The sequence below is a fragment of the Motacilla alba genome, chromosome Z (assembly GCF_015832195.1).
Source record: "Motacilla alba alba isolate MOTALB_02 chromosome Z, Motacilla_alba_V1.0_pri, whole genome shotgun sequence".
Taxonomy (NCBI): Eukaryota; Metazoa; Chordata; class Aves; order Passeriformes; family Motacillidae; genus Motacilla; species Motacilla alba.
Window position 1 is genome coordinate 40,608,534 of NC_052046.1, and position 23,026 is coordinate 40,631,559.

Consider the following 23,026-nt stretch of genomic DNA (forward strand, 5'->3'; position numbering starts at 1 on the left):
GCTCAGTCAAGCACATTTCACTGGGTAAGAACAGTAGTGAATTGGTGAGTTGGGACACTGGAGGCTGATAGGATCAAGCTGTGCCAAATGAAACAGCCTCTGGAAAAGATACTGCAAGGAATAGGGGTGTCAGACCACCCTAATGAAGCAGTGTAGGTCCTGGGGGCACAGGGGATGAGACACACAGCACAGCCAGGTTCACATGCTATGTGACAACTGCCTTTCCTCCTTCCAGTGCAGCCAGACACTGCTGGCCTTGGCAGGTGCTGTACTAGCCTGGGAAAGCACTCCTTATGTCTTTATCCCTAAAATAAGGAGTCTGGATGGCTTTGATTTTCCTCATGCGTAGTGATAGCTATGCCTTTTCTACTGGTCTCAAAAAAGCCCTCTCTGAGTTTAGAAAGTGTTACTTAGTTTTATCACTGACTTTAGCCAAGTTTAGTACCAGAACAGCAAAAAGCAAACCTGTCCAGGTGTGGCCCGTCTTTCCACTGTCCTAAACAGCCAAACTGTAGAGCACACAAGGCCAACTACAGCATGCAAAATTTACAGATTGCCATAGACAAAAACAATTTGTCTCAAATTTGTCTTTTCTTGGTATTTGGCCAGTAGGCTGGATTATAGAACCACATAGAATCATAGAATTGTTAGGGTTGGAAAGGATCTGTGGAAACCATCTAGTCCAACCCTCCCTGCCAAGGCAGGACCACCTAGAGTAGAATGCATTGAGGTAGGATTTTAATATCTGTGGAGAGGGAAACTCCACAATCTCCCTGGGCAGCCTGTTCCTGTGCTCTGCTGACTTCAACACAAAGAAGTTCTTCCTCGTGCCAAGGTGAAAGTTCTTGTGTTTTAGTTTATGGCCATTGCTTCTCATCCCGTCACTGGGCACCACTGAAAAGAATCTGGCATCAAATTCTTGTCACCTGCCTTTGAAATATTTGGATGTATTGATGAGATCCCCTCTCAGTCTTTTCTGCACTGAACAGGCCCAGGTCCCACAGTCTCTCCTCATAAGAGAGAAGCTCCAGGCCCCAAATTATGTTTGTCTCCACTGGACCTTCTGCAATAGCTCCATGTCTTTCTTAAACATCATCAGTACTGACTGACTGACTCTAGCTCCCCTAGGAAAAGGGGGAAGTGTGGAGGGTATTACTGCACAAAGTCCTTCTTTTCCCTGAAGGCTGAACTACCTTCTCCCCCTCAGCCACACCTGGAGGGAGGTGGCAGAGTGTGACAGAAGCAGTGGCATCAGGACAGCACTAACCTATGTAAAGGCTGGCCTGTAAGTGCCTTGGAAGCCTCAGCTGGAGTGCTTCAGCTGGCTAGTGCCCAAATGGCTCCAAAAGAATCATCCTACTCCCGCTGTCGTCTGACACTGGCAAGGCTGCACATCAGGTGCCGTGTCCAGTTCTTGGCTGCTTGCTTTAAAAAGGACATTGATGTGCTGGAGCATGTTTGGAAAAGGGAGCAAGGCTCACGAAAGGACCAGAAAACATGTGTTATGAGAACGAGCTGAGGGAGCTGGGGTTGTTTAATCTCCAGAAGAGGAGGCTCAGGGCTGACCCCATTGCTCTCTAAAACTCCCTGAAAGGAGGGTGTAGCGAGGTGGGGGTCAGTTTCTCCTGCCGGGCCTGCAGTGAGAGGACAATTATCACTGTCAGGGTGGTCAGGCATTGGAATAGGTTTCCCTGGGAGGCAATGGAGTCCCCAATCCCTTTTAAGCATCTGGATCTGGAGATGTGGTTTAAGAGTGACAGTGGCAGTGCCAGGTGGATGGTTGGACTGGGTGACCTTAAAGCTCTCCTCCAGACTCGGTGATTCTGTTATTTGTGTAGGCTCACAGGGAGCTGAGCTCCCAACTACTCGCAGGGCTGCGTTTGTCGCCTCAGCCGCGGCAGCTCGCAGCCCCAGGCCCGGCCCTGCGGCGCGGCCCGTGGAGGGCTCCGAGAGGCCGCGCTCCGCCCTGCGAGCGCGACACCCGCGCACGGCGCCTGCGCCCGCCCGCCCGCGCTGCGCGACATGGCGGCGCCGTGAGGCGGTCCCGGTGCTTGGCGTCCCTCGCTGCCCGGCCTCCATCGCTCGCTCCCTCCGCCATGAGGAACCTGCGGCTGCTGCGGGCCGGCGGGTGCCGCTCCGCCGCCGCCACGGGCACCCCGCAGTGCTTCTGCCTCGGCGCCGAGCCCGGCGCGGTTCTCGTGGGCTCCCAGTACGGGCTCGTGGAGCTGCGCCCCGGCGGGGACTCGGTGAGAGCCGCGGCTGCGGGGCAGGGTTCTGGTGCTTGCCGGTGTGTTGGGGTCGGCTTTGGCTGCAAAGCCTCCGCCAGCGGGAGCTCGCTGGGAACTCGCCTGTCTCCTGATGCGGCTCCCCCTTCGCGGCGGTGTCTGCGCGGTCTTGGACCCTGCCGCTGCTCCCCGCCGCCGCTTGCTGCTGTCTCACGGTGCCGTGGAAGCCGCTGCTCTGTGATCTCCGTGGCTGAAGAGGCTGTCTGTGCTTGTAAAATATTAAACCTGCCTTTTTAAGAGCGTGGCTGTGTTAGACGCGTGTTATTCGCGTGGTTTAGTCTTAAGCACGACCCGGTGAGCAGTTGCATCCGGACAGGTTCACAAAACAGAACCAAGCAGGCAAGGAGATGGTGAAGAGTACAAGAGAAAACTTTGGAAGCTTTGCACTGGGGGGAAAACACGCCAACATACCGCTAAAATGATAGAATGCTATTGAGTCATGAATGCCTGTTAGAGCTGTGTTGCTCTCTTCTCACTGTCCAACTCTGAGGCATCTAATTCCTTCAGCACATTCAATTCTGAAATTAGCTGACAAAAAACCTTTGGAGCTTTCCAGGGATTTAATTTTCAAAGATTGCTGTACCTTAACCATCCAAATGATTTTCCTTAGAAATTATTTTTTGTGTTGTGTCTGGTGGTCTGCATGTCCCCTTAAGAGCAGTGGGACACTTTAAGCCGCCACCCATGAACTTCTTAATGTTGATACTGTGGTGAAGTATGAAAAGGGTGTTGGAAGATGATTAGCAGGGCAAATTGGAAGTTGTGTATTGTTTGCTCCCATATATGGGTTTTCTCATTTTCTTCTATCACTTTTACCATAAATGAAGATAAGTACTTGCAAGTTGGCTTTTTTTCTGGTGCCATTCACACTCACTCTTCTACTGTGTAGTGCTTTGTGTAACTGCAGTAGGATGAAATATACCTATGTCATTTACGCTGTCATTTTTGCAAAAATCCCAGGGAGTTGATGTATAATTAGTAAGCCATTGGCCTTTCTGTATCAAGGTGTCAAGAGAAATTTCCCTGACTGTGGATGGGTTCTTGCCTGAGGATGGAAGTGGCTGCATTGTGGGTGTTGAAGATCTTCCAGAGCAGGAGAGTGTGTGTGTTGCTACAGCAGCTGGAGACATCCTACTGTGCAGTCTGAGCACGGAGCAGGTAACATGGCAGAAAAGACTCAATGGAACTGAGGAAATTCAGAGGAAAGAGTAACACTTAAAATTTCTTTAGTAGCCAGTTGTACACTCATTGCACACTGAGCTGTGGCTAGTCTCCATTCTCTGGGCAGACAAGCTGATTTTTGTGATAGCCTTGGGAATGACTTAAGACAGAATATATACTCTGTAAAAGAACTTGAATTGAAATGATGGTTTGCCTGTCCACAGCCTGGGTCCTCTAAGTTTGATCAGTGAGCACCCAGCAGCAAACGATCTGCTGGAGAGTCTTACAGAAACAGGATATCGCTGAGACTATGTAAAGAATAAAGTATTTATTCATATTCATAATTCACTGTGTAGCTTCCATTTTGTTATCAGTTGATACATGTTGACACGATTTAGGATATGGCAGAAACTGAGATACTTGCTTTCTATTCCTTCCTCAGTGTCTTGTATCATCTTCAGCAGGACACCACAACAGCACCCTCTGAAATCTGAATCAGCTCCCACAATACCAGTCCAACAGTGCAGGTTTAAGTGGACATGAGATGATAGGGGTCTATCTGGGTTAGCTGTAAAATCGTGGTTATTTGCAGCTTGTCTGTTTTGGTTCATGTTTGCACTTGATTTGCAGATACCACTTAGATGTGCAGTTAGCTGTATCTGAAAAATCTGTCCTGTATTGCAATTTACAACATATCATGAGGGAATAGAAATTAACAGAGCTTTTTTTTTTTTTTTGCAGTGATAGTTGCATCAGAGAACAGATTTAACTTCAGATTCTTTATTTTGTTGGGGTTTGGCTTTTCTGGGTTTTTGCTTTACTTTCCAGTCTTCTTTTGGTGCAGTCTGGGCACCAAGAAGGAGGCCTGGAAGATTCTTCTGCTTATACTGAAACACTCTCTACGTGAGTGATAGTTACTCTGCTGACAGGTGTCCAGTCTCACTTTTCTTACCTGGAAAGATTGTGACACCCAAGCCTAATTTCTTGAAGGGCATCATCTTGCTTTTTATCACAACAAGTGGTATATTTGTTGTTCTGTTCTGTGCCTTTTGCAAATCAGGGTAACCATGCATAACAAAAGTTCTCTGCCTACTGCTGTTACTTGCTCATGACGGCCCAGTAAAACTAGCCCAGTTTTCCATAAGCTTTGACATGGGTGCAGGTATATACAGTTGTCAAGTTCAGCATTCGCAGGCTGGTCAGAGTTTATCTGTGTGTTGGAATTCTCTAGGTAAGAATCATTATATCTGAAGAATATTTACCAATGTAATCACAGGCCCTATCAGGGGGGCCTGTGATTATGTGTGCTGTGTGTGCTGACATAAGACTGAGAGTTGCAGAATAAAGCTCTTTCCAAAATGGTGTATGGTAGAATGTGCTAGACTCTACATTACCTGGGCTCTCATTCATAAACATTCTGGAATTGTTTTTAGTCAGAAATGTGTCTTTTGTTTTGTTCAACACAAAGTGTGAAGTTAGACTTTAGATTTTTTTAAAGTAGAACACAGTTTTCTTTTTTCTTGGTGACTGTTTGCTTTTGTGCTGGGATAGTGCTGCACTCATGTTCCTGTGATCTTATTTTCATCTTGCAGGTGGAATGTGTTGGAAGTGTGGACAGTGGTCTGAGTGTGATGAGCTGGAGTCCTGACCAAGAGCTTGTTTTGCTTGCAACAGGTATCAGCAACAGTCTGTAAGCTTTCTGCCTGTAGGAGTGAAACTCTCTATGGCCAAAGCACAAAACATAACCAAGATTGAGAGAGTGGATGAAAAAGTTATGAAACTGGGACTAGGACTTAAAGGGGAAAAAACTCTACCAGATCCTATATATTAGATTTCATTTCATGGTTCATAAGGTGTTTTGGAGATCCAAGCAGAAATTGGTTAGGCCCAAAAAGCTGCTTTGTGGAAGTTTTTAGTCCTTAAAATCTTCCAGGGAGTACGTTTGATCTTGCCTCAAAAACATAAAGACTTCTTTATATCACCATTTCGGCTTCTTCATAACAAAAACTGTTTCTTGACCTTTGGTATGAAATATAAGTGTCACAAGCCCTAATTAACTACAGGTGTGACTCATCTAGAAAATAAAATTAACTTCAGACAAAACAGAATCATAGAGTGCTTGAGACTGAAAGGAGACTCTGGAGATTGCCTATTCCAACCACCTTGCTCAATGTGTGTTACCTAGAGCAAGTTGTTTGGAGATTTTCCGCAGTTAGGTTTGAGACCCCCCACAACCCTCTGGGCATCCTGTTTCTGTCTGTAACCACCCTCCGAGTTAAAAAAAAAACAACCCTTTTCTTTTAAGGTTTTAAGGGAATTTTCTGTATTTTAGTTTGTGCTCATTGCCTCTTGTGCTGTCCCTCAGCACCAAAACAACATGGCTGTGTCTTCTTTACTGTACCCCACCTCCCGCATAATATATTTACACACGCTGATGAGATTCTTACATGGAATGATTGTACTTGAAGCCTTCTCTCCAGGGCAGTCTGGCTTGTCTCAGCCTCCACTCACGTGACATATTTCTCATTTGCAAGACTCACTCCAGCCAGAAATGGAGTCAACATTCCATGTGTCTCACCAGCACTGAGTAGAGGAGCAAGATCACCTCCTGCAGCCTGCTGGCAGTGCTCCTAATGCTGCTAACAGCAGCCAGGATGCTGTTGTCCATCTGTGCAGCAGGGCATACTGCTAGCTACTTCAACTTGGTGCCTCAGGAAATATAGTTTATTATTTTTTGCCAGGCTGCTCTCCAGCCACTTGATTCCCAGTCTGTCTTAGTTCCTGAGGTTTGCTATTTTCCATATGCAGGACATTTTTTTCTTGTTGAGCTTTTTGAAGTTCTGGGCATCCCATTTTGCCTACATGACAGGGTCCCTGTGGACACCATCACAACCTTCTGCTGTACCTGCTGCTTTTCCCAGTTCTGTGTCATCTACAAACTTGCAAAGGGTCCCATTCTTTGGGTCATTAAGGACAATGTTAATCATTGCCCCTAGTGTCCAGGGGCATGCCGGTGACTGACCTTGACCTGCACTTCCTCACAGTGCTAGCAAGCTTTTGAGCTTGGCAGTTCAGCTGGTTCTCTCTGTCCTTTTATCTATCCCATACTTCATGGGTTTGTCAGTGATGATGTTGTGGCACGCAGCATCAAGAGCCTTATTAGAGTCAAGATAAATGAAATCCCCTGTTCTCCCCATATACACAAGCTGGTCACCTCATTGTAGGAGGTTATAAGGATGGTATGAATTCCTCTTCATACATCTATGGTGACTGTTCCCAGTAGCCTTCTTGTCCTTCATACCTCCAGAGAAAAGGAACTAGGTATTTGTTTGGAAGGTGAAAAAACTTATTAAGGTTAGGCCAGGACACATATTTTTGAGGAGAAAAGCTTGGAATTGTTCTGTTCCAGTTTGAAGTTTCATGCTTTGAAGAATACATTCTCTCTAGTACCATGTTTTCTGTATTCAGGTCTATGACAGAACAATAGGAGCACACAGAAGACTTGAGTTTTTATTTGTTGCAGATACCATTACTGATACTGTGTTTAATATTTGCCTTGCAGGTCAGCAGACACTCATCATGATGACAAGGGATTTTGAACCAATTACTGAGAAGCAAATCCACCAAGATGAGTTTGGAGAAGGTGAGAGATGCACTGAAATTAAGTTGCCCTGATGTAATTGATATGTTTTAAGCACATGGAAAGTAAGGAAATGGAGCTAAGCACTTTGAGACCCCAGGAGACATTTTATTTAGATTGTAATGCTGCTGGACAGCTGAAGGGTAAAGTCAATATTGTTACTTGTCAGCATAAATTCAAGTAAGTTCCATGTACCAAAGTACTTTCTAGACTATGTAACTTCCCAACAGGTTTTTAGAATAAAATCTGAGAAGAATGTGTGTCACTGTTGAGTCACAAACAGGAGTGAAGCAACACATTAACTCTCTTCAGCAGGCTAATGTGAGCTTTATTAGAAAGCCATTCTTTTTATGCACCATTCTGATACAGGTGGACCTGATTGGTCATTTAATCAACACCCTGTCACCAATGACTAATTAAGAAAACGCCCTTTGGTAAACATATAATGGGAAAACAACTGTTCAAAATACCAGCTGCAAGATTGTTTTAATTCTTTCTCTCAGCCTTCTCAAAACTCCCCAAAACAATTCCTGGAAAAGTTTATCTGGCTTTCTCTCTGACCAGACTGCAGCATCCACAAAGGTGTCGGTTGCTTGAGGCTGTGGTTGTGTACATAGTGCACAGTAGTTAAGATATTATCTGTAAATCTTCCACTACAAGGATTATTTCTTCTCCAGGAAAGTTTGTTGCTCTTGGCTGGGGTAAAAAGGAGACACAGTTCCATGGATCAGAAGGGAAACAGGCAGCACATCGCAAACAGACGGTATTATACTGCTTTTTTTGTCTCAAGCTGATGCTCTCTCAGGGAAAGCATGAATTAAGAGAGTTTCTGTTATTCCTGTGATGCTGATTTGCCACCCCCTTTCTGGTAGTTTTCACATGCTGCTTCTGTTTGTTTCTGTTTTGTCTGAAATCATACATTTTTGTCTTTCTTTGAATTCAAGCAAGCATCAGGGAGTACTTACTTTTCAAACAGAACTCAAAGTAAGATTTGCAGCCATTTTCCAGCATCAATCTTTAGCAAATCTCAATTCACTGTGTGTCCAGCTTATGCACTGCTGTCTATAAGTAGAGACCCCAGTGGATGGGAAGGATAGTGTGTGGTCATGTGAAGAGACAGTCATATGCACTTGGAGGAGGAATAGGTTGAATTAAATAGTTTTAATTCTAGTGTTTCTAAAACAACATTTTGAATAGTGAGTTTTTAACTTACTAGTCTTGACCCGTTTTAATGGATGGATTTCATCCTAAGGCTCTTGAAAGAGCAGTCTGTTTAGACAAAGACAGCAGTTGCCTTCCCAAGCTTTGATGCAACTTTCTTTTGTGTGACTTCAGGAAGTGTTACCAACATCAGCCTGGGATGATGGCAGGCCTCGGGTGACATGGAGAGGGGACGGACAGTTTGTTGCAGTGAGTGCTGTCTGTCCAGAGTCAGGTATGGCCCCCCACTTCTTTGAAATACCAGCTTGTGTAAAGGCCTTCTTAAGCAGAATCTGGGTAAGGCAAGGACTGTTTGTGATCTGTTGACCACTTAAAGTGTGGGTGAGTTGAGCTATTTAATTGCCCTTTTTTCTGCTCTGATGTTCTGAGAGCCATTTTATAGATGTTGATATTTTGAATACTTTCTGTGTGGTTTGGTTTTCAGTTCAGTGAGATGCCAGGAGGAGGTACTACTTTGCAGATACTATCTGAACTATTTCTTTCACCTGCTCAAGTTTTAAGCAATACCTGATAGGCTCTCAATGCCAAATGGATGAATATGTTTGGGTTCATATACCCACTGTACCTCATATTAGAATTTAGCCTTGCACACTTTTTTTAAGATACTGGTGGATACTTTTCCCTTGGTTTTGCCCTGAAGTCAAAGAGGTGATGAGCATATGCATTATTTCTAAAACTGTAACTGATCTTTTTCATGATAAATACTACTTTTTGAGCAGTTTAAATGTATTGGTTAACATATTGAACTGCAACAAAACACACTGCTCTTCCACTTGTTTGGGTTTTTACCTTCAGTACTTCAGATTAGGGAGGATTGTAAATTTATAGCATGATTTTAATATCTCTATGGTGAAAGCTGGAGCGGAAAATGATTATGACTGAACTACATCAGGCTGAAATTCCTAACACAGTTCCTTTGGTCACTTGGTTACTATGGAAGAACTGCCTGACACAGAATAAATTCTTAGCCTTTAAGGTGTACAAGAGAAATCTCCTTTTTATGTATGTACATCAAAATTTGCTCTTCTACCCTCATAAAATTAGGAAAGTCTCTTCCCAGTTTTCTTAGACTTTTGTCTTATTGCTCTCTCAACCTGTAGGTGCTCGGAAGGTCCGGGTGTGGAGCAGAGAGCTTGTGCTGCAGTCAACAAGTGAGCCTGTCTCAGGATTAGAACAAGCACTGTCCTGGAAGTGAGTAGTACTGCAGTCTCAATGCCGACAACAGTGGTGCTTGTTATTCCCTGGTCGCAGTCTTTGATCAGCATTATTTTAATTTCTTCAGCGTTTGATTGATTTTTCCCAAAACTTGAAGAAAGTTTTCTCTGATTCAGCGTGAGGAAGAGTAGCCCTTTAAACCCTGAAAATCCTAATACTTGCATCACAAGTGGGAAGAAGGGATAGAGTCTCTGCATAAAGTCATTGCCAAGTGGGTTTGGGCTCAGCTGTATAAAAAGAAATATTCCAGGTTCCTTTCCTAGTGCTGACATTTATTTGGTCACCTGTGACTATCACAAGGTCTGATCTGTGCTGGATCTATGACTGTCTGAACAGTGCTGAGGAAAACACATCCTCTGCTGCCTTTTTCTTCATGTCACTGGAAAAAATGTGAGATGACTGGGGTTTAGAATGACAGTTAGTGATTGTGTAAGCAATGAATTTTCATTTGGCTCTTTTTTAAGGCCCTCAGGAAACCTGATAGCATCTACACAAGAAAAACCCAACCGACATGATGTGGTTTTTTTGGAAAAGAATGGACTTCTTCATGGAGAATTCACCCTCCCTTTCCAGAAAGGGCAGGTCAAAGTAAGTTCTTTGTCTGGGCTTGTTTGATGAGAGTATAATGGAGAAGAGGACTAGATCTCTTCCAGATTCTAGGAAGAGGTTTTTAACTTAATACTTTGTGCTTATCCTAATGGGAGAAATGACCTGAAAAGAGAACAGCGAAGAGAAGATGCAAGCCTGTAGTACAAAGACGTGTAGTAAAGGATGATTGTAGTCCTGGGCTACTTCTGTGCTCTATATACTTTGTACCAGGCAAATGAATCAAAAGTGCTTTTTAGCATGGCAGCCATTGCAAGAGTGAGGTTATATACTCATCCCAAATAAGTGAGAAGCTATTGCTAGGGCACTACTTCTGCTTCTGTGCTTGGATGCTGGGAGGTCTTTTAGCAAATGCTTAACTCAGTGTCAAGGAGAGCAGAGAGAAGGCTGCCGTCATTTTTGTGGCCTCTTCATTTGTGGTCTTCTCAGGATGCCTTGTCAGGAGCTTTGCCGTACATACGGGCTCTGTTTGTATAATAACCAATGTACCTTTTGTTGTTGAAGCACCTCCTGGTCTTGTAAACTTTCTGTGAGCAGGAATATCAGCAACAGCCATGTTTGTTTCTGCAGGTTAATGAACTGCTTTGGAATGCAGATTCTACAATCCTGGCTATATGGCTGGAAGACCTGAAGGTGGAAAACTCCAACCCAAACACTTATGGTGAGAGCACTCCGTGGGGCTCTGGCTCTTAACACTTGCCTGCAAATGTCATTAGCAGAGGGCACTTACCTGCTGGGTAGGAGACACTATGGAGGCTTGCAATTAGCTTTGAGACCACTGACACTGCTGGTGTCATGGTTTAACCACAGACAGTAGCCAAGCCCCATACAGTCACTTGTCCACTTACCCACCAGCAATATCAGGGAGAGAATCACGTGGGTAAAAGCTGGAAAACTCATGAGTTGAGACAGTAACAGTTTACTATGAAAAAGAAAAAGCCATGCATACCGTAAAAAGCAAAGCAAGGAATTAATTCACTGCTTCCCCTGAGCAGGCAGGTGTTCAACCATTTCCAGGACAGCAGGGCCCTATCATGTATAATAGTTACTTCTGTTACAGAAGAAAAATGCTATTAGTCCAAATATCCCACTCTTCTTCATTCTTCCTCTCTCTTTATATATGAACATGATGTCATGTGGTCTGAAATATCCCTTTAATCAGCTGGGGTTACCTGTCCTGGCTGTGTGCCCTCCTGACCTCCTATGCATCCCCAGGTTCCTTGCCAGCTTGGCAGTTTGGCAGTACAAAAAGCAGAAAAGACCTTGGCTCTCTGTAAGCCCTACTCAGCAATAACTAAAACATCACTTACCCATGCTGTGTTCAGCACAAATGCAAAACACAGTCCCATACATGACACTGTGAAGAAAATCAACTACCCCAGCCAAAACCAGCTCAGCTGGTGAGGAAGAACTGGTAGCTCAGCCTGATTTTTAAGCATCTTCCAGGCTGCTGTAACTGGAAGTGATACAAATGGAATAGTAAAGGTCTGAGTCCTTCATTAAACAAGGGTACTGTGTCAAAGGGTAGCTCAGTGAATTTTAGAATTGACTTTTGCCCAGTGTGTTGTTTTCTTGTGCTGTGTGTTGTATGACATAGCTCATGGACAGAAGACTAGAACTGTTATTTTAATTGCACTTAACCCACCCATAGAAGGGCAGTGGTGGTTGGGAGGGAGGGTTTGAGCTGGGTCTCAAATACTAGTCTGTAGTAACTCTTTGTTTTTCTGCAGTTCAGCTGTGGACCACAGGGAACTATCACTGGTACCTAAAGCAAAGTCTACACTTCGGTAACTTGGAGGAAAATCAGTTGGTGTCGCTGCTATGGGACCGAGAGAACCTGTATAGACTACATATACTCTGCCATGGCTGGCATTACCTCTTCTATGACTGGCACTGGACCACAGACCATGGGCTGGGGGAGAACAGTCAACATATGGCAAATGTGGCTGTTATAGATGGAGGTAAGCAGTGGGACAGCTTCCAGCTCTAGGGTCAGAAAAGGTGGGGTAGCCTTTTGTATTCAGTTCTTCTTTTAGTTGTTTCTACAACACTTTTAGGGGGGGATCCATGTAATTGATAGATGCTTCAGGGTTAGCTCAATGAAGGTAACCACTAAGAGTACACCAGCCATTTTCCTGTAACATTATTTCTGCTTCCAATAAAGAATCCAGGAAGAGCTTCACTAACATTTGGACTGGGGTTCATCTTGGATTTTCTTCTCTTTTCTTCCACAGATAAAGTTCTTGTCACAGCCTTCCAGCATGCTGTGGTGCCTCCACCCATGTGTACCTATGAGCTCCAGCTCCAACAGGCAGTTAATCAGGTTGCATTTCACACAGATCCCAAACATAGTGGGGACATGGCTATCCTGGATGCTGATAACAGGATCTCTGTGTACAGATATGGTGAGAGCATGTTGCAGCCTTATTAAAAGAAACCCTGTGTTCCTGAGAACACTACCTTAGGAGACTAGTAAGGTGATGGTCACTTAAATCTTTACACAAGACATACCTGGTTTAAGTGTGAGTTCAAGCTCTGCTCTCATTTCCAGTTTGAACGACATAGAAGCATTTTGGTGGTGCGTTGACTTTGTTAGAAGACAGTGTTTGGCATTTGACTATGTCATTGTGCTGGTCATATTCCCTGCCTAGCTTCCGCTTGAGTGCAGCACGTGGTATCTTGCGTAAGCTGCTCTGATGGCATGATGATGACTGTCGCTGGGAAGTGTCTGAGAACATGTCTGGGGCACCCAGGGCTTCCCAAAGCAATTCTATACACAGTGTGCTGTGAGGAAATAGCCGTTTTGTGCTGCAGTGTTGGAATGTGACTGTCTTCCTCAAAGTGAGTGTTAATGAGAATTAACATTTTGGCTGTAAATGTAGGGATGGCATTTTGTGGCATTTTTAATACTTCCACGTAGCATCTACTTTTTGCGAAGATTGAAGATGGAAGGGGCTCTGTTGGGTGGATCTCTAAACTCTGCTTTGTTCTGCTTTGTGTTTGCTAGGACAGAGTACAGTGAATGACCCTTCTGTCAAGCTTGGAGCTGTGGGAGGAAATGGCTTTAAAGCAGCTGTAGAAACACCGTACCTGGATAAAACCTACAGGTAATATAGAACTGCTGAAGCTGTAGAGGGGAGAAGAGGGTTGTACCTGATTGGATGCTTTGGAGGTCACAGCTCTTAACACTTTTCTCAAGATTTTTAAGATGCTATCAGATAACATGGTTTCATTTTGTGGACACTGTGCCTGCAACTAGTGCTTTGAAATGCCCTTTACTGAGGTCTCAATCCAGCAGAACCAGTGACTGTTAATGACAGCAGTGAGATACCTCTTCCTGTGCTTTCCTGTGCCTGGTGCACCAAGGGATGATGGTGCAGTGTCCAGGCCCATGATCACATCACACAGAGCAACAGAGCTGCTTGCATGGCAGAGGCAGTGATGAGGTTAAAAATCCCACCATGCTCCCTGTTTGTTGCTAGAGGTAGTTGACATGGAAGCAGTACTACATAGGGAAAACAGATGGAGCTTCCTAGGCCTCATCCTTTACCTCCAGCTCTGCCTGTGGCAGGATTCATGCTTTGTGTATCGGTGTTTCTGCACTGGAGCCCTCCCAGCCATGCTGTGTATTTAAAGAGCTAGGCTGTGCTTAGGAAGTCCTCTGCCTCTTTAGTGACGTGGCCTATTGAAATCAGGCTCTATTTGTGTCCCAACCTCTCCCATTTTGTGACAGAGTTGATGTGAGCAGGAGCAGCAATGAAGTGATGAATCCTCTGGGGCTCCGTTTTCTCACCTGGCTGCCAGATGACAGCTTCCTGGTTGTTGGTCAAGGTCAGCATGCTGCTCAGTCTGTCCTTCACCATCTGACTGCAGTGCCTCACGTGGCTGGAGCTGAAGAAGAGTGCCTGAATTTACGGTACTAGAGATCTATCAGTTGTGGCTGAAGTCTGAGAGTGCTTTCTGGACAGTGCCTAAGAAGGAATTAACTCTCCTATTAGCCTGGAAGCCATGGGTCAAGGAATTTGACTCTCTTCTGACAGGAGAACCAAAAAGCTCATAAAGCTCCCTACTGGTCAGCGCTTGCCTGTAGTCCTGATGCCCACACCCAGCCTGGCAAGGGTGCATGCTAAACATGCCTGTATCAGTACAGGATAGTTCTGTTCCTTGGAATGCAAAGCCCTTGGGGGAGAGGGGATGGCACATGACACTGAGTTTCTCCATTCCTTTGCTCACTATTATCAAGGTCCAGAAGGGGATCAGTAGCCATTGAAATTACTGTCCTCCTCCTTTTCCTCCTCCTCACCTGCTGGTCTTTGTGGGGCAGTTGAGCTAAAACCAGACACGAAAGAAAGCCACTTGGGAAATACAGTTCCCAAAGAGATCGGAAGAGCTGCTTTTTGCAGCACTCACCCAGCAAAGACAGAATGATTTGCATGTGAGCTGTAGAACAGAAAAAGAGGAGGGGTGTGTTTGCAGAGTGCTGCAGTGCAGACAGTGACCAGCACAGTTAGGCAGATGCCTGTTGGCTGGGGTTGCTGGTGCTCTGTGGTGCCACTGTCAGCTGACATAGGTGTGACAAGACTGCAGAAGATCCTTACATGAACAAAGTATGTCCATGCAGGAGATGTGCATCTTTTCATCTGGCTACAGGAAGGGCAGGAACGTGATATCTGCTCTTAAGTGTGTCTGCTGTGACTGACATTCTGTATTTCCTCTGTCTTGCATCAGCTTGTCAGTGCCTGTAGATGGAGAGGTGATCAGCCTGTACTGCAGCCCAGTGACCAAAACTGTAGCTCTGCAGCTGACTGATAGACGGATCCTAAAATACCTGTGGGGTAAGCTGGGCCCTGTTTAAGTACCTGGTCTTAGGGGTAGTTGTTACATATTTCTTTAAAGGTTTAATGAGATGATTTGACTTTCAGGGACTTGAGTGACTCTTGCTGTGTAGTTGGTGCTGCTTTTATATTTCCTCTCCTCCCAGAAATGGGCTGAAATTAGTGATTTGTGTCAGAATTCAATTAAAGGTAACTTTATATATATATATATATATACACATGCATATGTTAACACGAATACACACATACAAAGTTCAGTGCTGACTGACTGCCACATTCATAGATCTTCTCTCCCAGCTTATTCCCAGTTCTGGTTTTCTCAAGATACGTGTCATGGTTTTAATGTCTGAGTTTTTTTTTTTGGCTGGAAAACAGTTAGATCTTCTTTGCTCCTTAGAGGCTTCTACTCCAGTCCTTGAGCCCTGGCGGAGTAGCAGTAGCTCTGCAGTTCAGTTCCCCTACCATTGTGTGCAGACTTCCATCACGAGGATCAGTGGTGAAGTAAGTAAGACTGCAAGCAGATTAAATTCCCTACTCAGTTGTTCTCTGTGCCAAAAGTACACTGTGGTCTTCTGCCCAGGGCCCAGTGATACTTGTTCATGATATTCTTCATAAGGCACTTTGCAGAGCTGAAAGCTTATCTTCCCTTGCCTTCTAGAGCATTTCCAGTGCATTGCAGTTAACACCCGATCACCCCGTTCTATGAATACAATAAATAATTTCATTAGAAAGTGAGAAAATTCAGTTTGGAAATTTCTGGCAGTTACTCCCACACTCTTTTTGAAAGGACTGTTTTGCTTGGTTTTATTTGAACTTAACCTATTAGCAAATATGGCTGCACTGAGTTACTGCAAATGTCCTGCTACTGCTTTTTCCTTTTGGAGATGGTTTCTTGATAGTTACAACAGCTTAAAGAATGACCAGCTGTTTTGCTGGTATTTCAGGGGTTTCCTTCCTTCAGTGTGCCTCCAGCTGTAGGAAGCTGCTTTGCTCTGCTCTGTAGTGGAACTTTTCGTCTGGTATCCTAGACCAAGTGCTGCTGAATAGAAGAGCCTAGATTTCTAGCATGGCTTCTGCTTCCATTTTGCGACTGTGCAGTTACAGGGTAGGCCAAGCTAGATTTTCAGCCAGTGGTGTTTAAAGATGTTTAAGTTGGAAATCCTCCTGGAAGAGAGGTTGGATGACTTCCTGTCTGGCTTCTCTAAGTCATTCACATGAGATATTCGTTACCAAATTGTAAGGTACTTCAATCCAGTGCTTGTCAGTGTTGTGAAAGATTGGAGCTTGTGATAGCTCATAGTTGTCATTATTTTAATTACAGGAGGTGATCTTGGGCCTCACGGATCGATGCCGGTTTTTTGTTAATGATATTGAGGTACAAAGCTTTTGCCCCTCATTTCCTGCCCTTTTCCTCTGCCAAAGGCAGCTTCTGTATTCTGGTGTAAACTGTAATAAACTTCATTTTTTTACAGGTTGCTTCTAACATCACATCATTCGCAACATACAATGAGTTTTTGTTGGTGACAACCAATTCGCACACCTGTCAGTGCTTCTGCTTGAAGAACTTGTCAGTGAAGGGTAAATATCAGCACTGGCTGCCTGTTGCTAACTCATAGCATTTGTATTGGAAACACAAGATGTCCATATTTTTCACATCCAGTGAAAAATGTAGTATTTGTAACCCTTCAAAGGAGGTGTTAAAGAGATGAGAGTTGCTTTCAGAAATCTACCAGAGAGCAAGGAGGTCAGGGAACTGACTATATATCAGGTGTTTTTCACAGGGAAGAGAGTTTGTGCTGTAGTTGACCCTTACACTGTTTCCAGCAGCCTAGCCCTGCATCCTCTTCCTTCTCTCCATGTTCAGAAGAAGTCTGTGTGCTATTTGAGAGTGTGTAGTAGAGAGGGGATCACCGTAGAAAGAGTTTCTGGTGGTTTCTGGCTTTGAGAAATGTGATGGCTTTGGTAAAGGCAGGACAACAACTTATTGGTCCTTTTAGACCCTTCAGTGCTACTCTTATCTGGTCTGTTGAGCTTTGTTATCCTGTTGTGCAGAAGACACAGCTCTGCTTTGTGTACAGATTCAGCAGTGATCAGCGCTCCTCAAGGTCTCATCCTGTCAGGAATTGTTGAAGATCGCTGTTGTACTGGAGGCTTGGTTGGTGCAGTACAGCCTTGCCTGGCTCCTACAACATAGGAGGTCCTAAATGGGACACTGTGCTGCATGTACCATGTATGCTGATAAATGTTGTCTTCAGCCCTCCAGGCTAGCCTGAGCAGTGCTGCTGCACCCAGCAGTGAGACCCTGCGGAAGGTGGAGCGAGGTTCACGTATCGTCACCGTCGTTCCCCAGGACACAAAGGTTGTGCTGCAGGTCAGTGCTCTGCCCATTTGCTGACAGGTGCTATCAGGATGTGTAGGGGTCTATCACAGTGGGCACCTTGAAAACAGTGTGTGCAGTGCTACAAAGCTGGTGCCCTACAGTGCTGCAGCAGAGCATCTCACAAATCTCTAGCTGCCCAGCTGGATGCACAGGAATTTTGAGCTTGTCTTTGAGAGTTAGGTTCAGTAGACGCAGATAGGTATGTGCAGAGCTGAGAAGGACTAGTCAAGTTCCTAATGGTTGAGGTAGTGTAGTGCTACATATTGTGGCCTCTCACCATGAATCTCAAGACTCACTTCCTAGGATTTACTAGCAGCCTTGGCACTTAGTTTTTTTCTGAGCTCACTCTTCAGAACTGCCAGAGATTGACAGAATGGAGAAGAATGTAATTTGAGAGGCAGTTTTGGAGGTGTGGAGCCCAACATCCTCCTCAGAGCAGGACTAACATGAAAACTTGATCAGGTTGCTCTGGGTCATGTCTGGTGGGATAGATTCCTTCTCCTGAGGAAGGAATGTTTCTGGACTGAGAGAATGTTCAGGTATTCTTCCAGTTGTTGAAATTGCATGTCCTCTGAAGTGAGCAACCAGGCCCATGCACTTCCAAGTAGCAGACAGGCCTAAGAAACTGGCCAGTCCTTACTTTTCCCACAATGTAGGCAGAGTAACTAAAGTAAGTAATTGTGTGGATCTTGTGTTATAGATGCCAAGAGGAAATCTGGAGACCATTCACCACCGCGCTCTGGTTCTTGCCCAGATTCGGAAGTGGCTAGACAGGTAAATGGTGCTGGTGTATTCTTGTCTTCCCTCCTCCAGTCTGAGCTGTTAGAGGCTGACTGATCTGGAAAAGAGAGGGAGGCTAAACTCAGAGGAATTGACCTTTTTAGAGGGAACAAAATGGTTTCTAGGGCGACCACCTAGAAGCCTAGCTTTCAGCTGTGCCAGGTACTTGTCACTTCACCACTGAACGGCTGAAAATTGTGGGGGTGGGAGAAATCTTCAGCTACATGTGCTGAAATTGCGTGGGTGGGAGAAATCTTCATTGCTCCATTCTCCAGACATCTCAATTGCTTTAGGATTAAGCTGGCTGGTTTCCATTTTTTACTGAATTCATTTACATTGAAATTTTCTGAAAGGGAAATTGATACAAAATGTAACACTCTTTTAATGGAAGTAAAATAATCTAAGTTCTGTATTGCTTCATCAACCTTGCAAGTGTGTCCCACTGCAAGGGTCAGCAATGAACCGTATTGACCTTGCACATTTTTCTGGAAGGCTGTCTACACAGCTTATTGTGTAGGCTGTTCTCATCCCACTGGTTCTGTTCTTAGCCCTAGTCAGTTGCCTTTGTTTGCATCTTATCCACTAAGTAAACTGTCCCGCTTGACTCATTCCTCCAGGCTTATGTTCAGGGAAGCTTTTCAGTGTATGAGGAAGCTGCGAATCAACCTCAATCTTCTCTATGACCACAATCCCAAGGCAAGTCTGCCCAGCTCTCTTGTGTTGTTTGCCATACTAATCTAGCCTGGAATCCACTGAACAGTGTGCTCAAAAGTGTAGGTGGTACTGCTTTCAGCAGTGATGGCTGTTCTGCACTGCAGCATCATCGTATGCACAGATCCGATTTAGCATTTCCTTCATCCTGTACTCCAGACAAGGTCTCTGAATTTATTCTTATACTTGATGTACATGTTCTTACTGTTCAGAATATCAGTGGTAATACTCTTGTTCATTTCAGGTATTTCTGGAAAACACAGAAACCTTTATCAGGCAAATAGATTCTGTGAACTATATCAACTTGTTTTTCACAGAACTGAAGTAAGTATAAGTCTGCAAATGGAAGCATGCATGTAATCAGTGGTGGTACATTATTTTGTCAAAATATTGGCAACTCTTCAGTATGGGTCCAGGGAATCAGAAATCTGGCATGTTGAGTCATAAAGGCTTGAGTAGGCTCAGTAGTTTCAGGGATAGCATGTCTTGTAGGAAATTCCCGTTTGCAGGCAGCCATTAAATTTTTGTAGCAAGTAATTAGTACATTATCTGAATGCTTTGACTTCTCTGCTGGTTTGCTGTAGAGCAGTAAATGAAAACAGAGAAAGTTTTGTTCCCTCATAAAGAGGAGCAAGGTGACAGTGCTTATCTAGTCTGAGGCCAAGGTACTTGCTTGGATCCTCAAACCAAGTCCCCTCACTTCTTTCTTAAAGGCTTAGTGATGAGGCTTTACAGTGATGGTAGTTTCAGGACTTCTCAAGCTTGCTAAAGTCAGTAATTGTATAGGAACTGGTGGTATCACTTAAGCGTTTGGTTTGATTTTCAGTCTTGACCTGACCAGAAATAATAGCAAATGGCTTACATTTCTGAATTGTTCAGTGGATATCTCCGTAGTGGATTTAGTGGAACGCAGCTGTATCTTGTAAATCTTGTCTTCTGATTTTTTGGTGCTACTGAAGTAATTGTTTGACCAGTTTTAGGGTTTTTTTTTAATGCCTGTCTTGGCTGACAATCAGTTTGGACTGACAGAGATTTTTGGAGAACTTCCTGTTAGCGTGGCAGTTAATGAGTAGTTATGTTCTGCATGCCTTCGAGTTCCTTAACCTTATTGTCTTTGTTCTGGGCTATGTGGCAGATGGTGCTCTTATTCACATTACCTGTTTTTATGCAGAGATGAAGATTTCACGAAGAGTATGTACCCATCTCCGAATGGTAGCAGTAACAGCCAGCCATGCCAGCATCCTGATCAGAAAAAAGTAAACCTCATATGTGACGTGATGAGAGTTGCCATGGAACACATTGACCCTCAAAAGTGAGCACTTTCTTACTGTAGGTGATCGACCCATTAGAGAGATTTCTAGTAAGTCATTGGCAGGAAGCAAAGCTGTCCTTGACATCAGTTATTTGGCACTAGGTTTTCTGAGGTGAGCTTGTGCTCCACAAAATTATACTATGCCTTGCTTCTACTGAGCATGCTGTCCTGGAAACATCTAATAGTTCCACAGATAACATACCAACATTTTACTATTAAATAAAATAATAGAATTAAAATAACATATGCAGGATGCTTATAAAGGTTTAGGAGATACACTCAATTTAGGATCAGTCTGTGTGGGAATGGAGATATGAGCAAGATTCTCATCTTGGTGAGTTGCTGACTGTTTGAAGCAGCTGGCCCTTTGGAAAGATATCAGCTGTTCCATTTGTCACTGAATTACTTTATAAATAACCAGCTCCATTTTCTTGATTGATTACTTTTGTGGTAACCATCCTCCTTGGCTGAATCAACACCAGACAAAGATAAAAGCTGGGAAAATAGGATAATAACAGTGCCTGGTAAAATGGTGCTAAACTATTGACAGCCTAATGTTAAACAGTGGAGAGGGGAGCAACAGGTGGTGAGTAGCTGCTGAGCTCTGAGAATTTAGACAGTTTCCAGCAAACTATTTCAGAAAACAAAGCATTTGCTTGGCTGGGAAAGCTAGTTTGAAATAGTAAATGTGAGATGTATGGAAGTATAAATAACACCCTACAAAGCTGTCCTTTTTTTTAAAAAAGGCTATTTTTGTGCCAGATTTCATTTGGAAAACCATGTCCAGCTATCTGAACTTTCAGAGAGAGCTCCTTCATCATGCTGGCTGGCATGGTAAAGGAAGCTCATTCTACTCAAAACACACCTCCAGCTTTGTGACATGTTTGGGAAGACATACTGAGTAGAAGAACCTTTCTGGTCTGTTCTCTTCTTTTGCTATGTTTGCTGCCTTCCTCTAGGAGGATCAAAGTGCCTTAGTAGTTTCTCTTTTTTTTTTTTTTTTTACTAAGACATAAACTAGAACTTGCACAAACTGTGCTACAAAAGGAATAAGCTGTGTTTCTGCCTTCTCACTTTCTCATTCACTTCTTCTCTTTTCTTCAGATACTGCCTATCGATACTGACAGCACATGTGAAGAAAAGTCCTCCAGAACTGGAAGTTGCTCTCCAGAAGGTTCATGATCTTCGAGGTTCTGTATCAGAAGCTCAAAAGTTTTGAAAATGGGTGGTTTGCAGGAGCTTTATTTTAAGGAAACTTCTCTGTCCAACTAAAACTGTTAAGGGGGAAACTTCCCCATCTGACCATCCAGGAGCCTGGCAGACTGGCGGATTTGTGCCACCTGAGCTGGGACCATCCCCCACAGCTACATTCCCCACACTCACAGTCAGACCAGGATTCCTTACCGGCTCCACCTCAAGTTTCCCATAGCAGAGTCTCAGGCATAAAATAAGTAATAAAATAGGAACTCCAGCTAGTGCCTCTGAGGAGGGACCTTATGCAAAGGAGCCCCTGGGCCTGTGAGAACTTTTATACCTTCACAGTCTATCCCTGCAAAAATCTGGCAGTCCTCAGCTCCTACTGGGTCTCAGTGTCTCACAGGTCTCTGTCCCCTTTGTTAGGCAAGGGGTTGGCAGTTCAAACTGAAGCTCTCACCACCCGGAGCTCAACCTGCAGCTCCCAGCACAGCTACACCCTGAGATACTACACTGGATATGTTCCTCAACACTTTGATAATTAGCATGGTTCACCGAGAAAATTGTTTTAAGGTTGCTGTTTATGGAGCAAGCCAAAAATCAGAAATGGACTTGAAACCAGTGTGTGTTTAGGTACAGCAACATATCTGCTAAGTTAGGTTGCTTTACATGCCCTCAGCTCACCCTTTTGACTAGGTCTGCTGGCAGTCACCCCAGAGTTGGACCTGTTTTCACTTTCCAGTTGGAGCTCTAGTTGTCCCAGCATGGAATAGGAAGTTCCTATTCTGGATTCTAGCAAACTTTGCCTTTATTCTGTGCTGATCCTTCGAGTTCATCACAGCTGCACGTTCACTGCTGTGCTGGAGATGTTCTCGAAGTTGCCCAGTAAAGGCAAAGTAACCCTTCTGCAAGACAGAGCAAGCTGTTAGTCTGATGGTCCATCTCTGATGTCAAGGTTGTGCTTAATGATGCATCCTTTCCTCACAGCATGGCTCCTGTGCTGGTGGTGTAACAGGTCATATGCTGCTTTATCTTGTTGCAGAAAGCATTACGCCGGATGTCCAAGCTGTGAGTGCAGAAGAAGCACTAAAGTACCTGCTTTTCCTTGTGGATGTCAATGAATTGTATGATTATTCCTTGGGGACGTATGATTTTGATTTAGTCGTCATGGTGGCAGAAAAGTCTCAAAAGGTCTTGGCTCATAGTCCTGCTAAGGAATTTATTTTTCTACTTTCTCAAAGGTTCTTTGTAGTCTGCAGATCAGCCTGCATGTTTTCTTAGTAATGGCTCTCTACCCAGGCAGGATTCCAGTTGCTCAGAAGCCCTGTGAGTGTTTGGGAAGATGCTGGGCAAGTGTCATGTCTCTGCATCCTTTGGTTCTTCTTGAGCACAGCTTTGGAAATATATTTGTGTTCAAGGTGAAACAGTGCCCTTCTAGAGCAGCAGGGCAAAGTAGCTCTGGGGAAGGGAGGGATTGGTATCTGAAGTTTTGCGATTGCATGCTTTTATTCTCAGTTCCATACTTTTTTTTTCTTGCTTATTTAGTGGTTCCCATGATAATAGCATGTGTTTTCATGTGGGTTTAATGTGAAATCTCTGAAGTGAAGTGCCCATCTGCATCTTCAGAGTTTCCTAATGTTACAGCAAATTCTGCTGCCCATCACTTAGGACACCCTATTTGTGTTA

At 44.3% G+C, this 23,026-nt stretch overlaps 1 protein-coding gene across 1 annotated transcript in view; it reads left to right on the top strand.

Moving 5' to 3' along the window:
- Positions 1-1,998: 1,998 nt before the first annotated feature.
- The window catches only part of ELP1 (elongator acetyltransferase complex subunit 1), a 33,540-nt gene continuing 12,512 nt past the window's right edge, over positions 1,999-23,026 (top strand). Inside the window, exons 1-24 of the mRNA XM_038123937.1 lie at positions 1,999-2,246; positions 3,291-3,443; positions 5,039-5,120; positions 7,009-7,089; positions 7,764-7,849; positions 8,422-8,521; positions 9,408-9,498; positions 9,987-10,110; positions 10,699-10,789; positions 11,859-12,089; positions 12,363-12,533; positions 13,136-13,235; positions 13,862-14,044; positions 14,857-14,963; positions 15,361-15,464; positions 16,285-16,338; positions 16,436-16,541; positions 17,219-17,334; positions 18,044-18,117; positions 18,741-18,819; positions 19,079-19,158; positions 20,006-20,146; positions 21,251-21,336; positions 22,383-22,531. Of these exons, the coding sequence (XP_037979865.1) occupies positions 2,097-2,246; positions 3,291-3,443; positions 5,039-5,120; positions 7,009-7,089; positions 7,764-7,849; positions 8,422-8,521; positions 9,408-9,498; positions 9,987-10,110; positions 10,699-10,789; positions 11,859-12,089; positions 12,363-12,533; positions 13,136-13,235; positions 13,862-14,044; positions 14,857-14,963; positions 15,361-15,464; positions 16,285-16,338; positions 16,436-16,541; positions 17,219-17,334; positions 18,044-18,117; positions 18,741-18,819; positions 19,079-19,158; positions 20,006-20,146; positions 21,251-21,336; positions 22,383-22,531 (2,739 nt within the window). The 5' untranslated portion in view covers positions 1,999-2,096. The remainder of the gene's footprint in view (positions 2,247-3,290; positions 3,444-5,038; positions 5,121-7,008; positions 7,090-7,763; positions 7,850-8,421; positions 8,522-9,407; positions 9,499-9,986; positions 10,111-10,698; positions 10,790-11,858; positions 12,090-12,362; positions 12,534-13,135; positions 13,236-13,861; positions 14,045-14,856; positions 14,964-15,360; positions 15,465-16,284; positions 16,339-16,435; positions 16,542-17,218; positions 17,335-18,043; positions 18,118-18,740; positions 18,820-19,078; positions 19,159-20,005; positions 20,147-21,250; positions 21,337-22,382; positions 22,532-23,026) is intronic.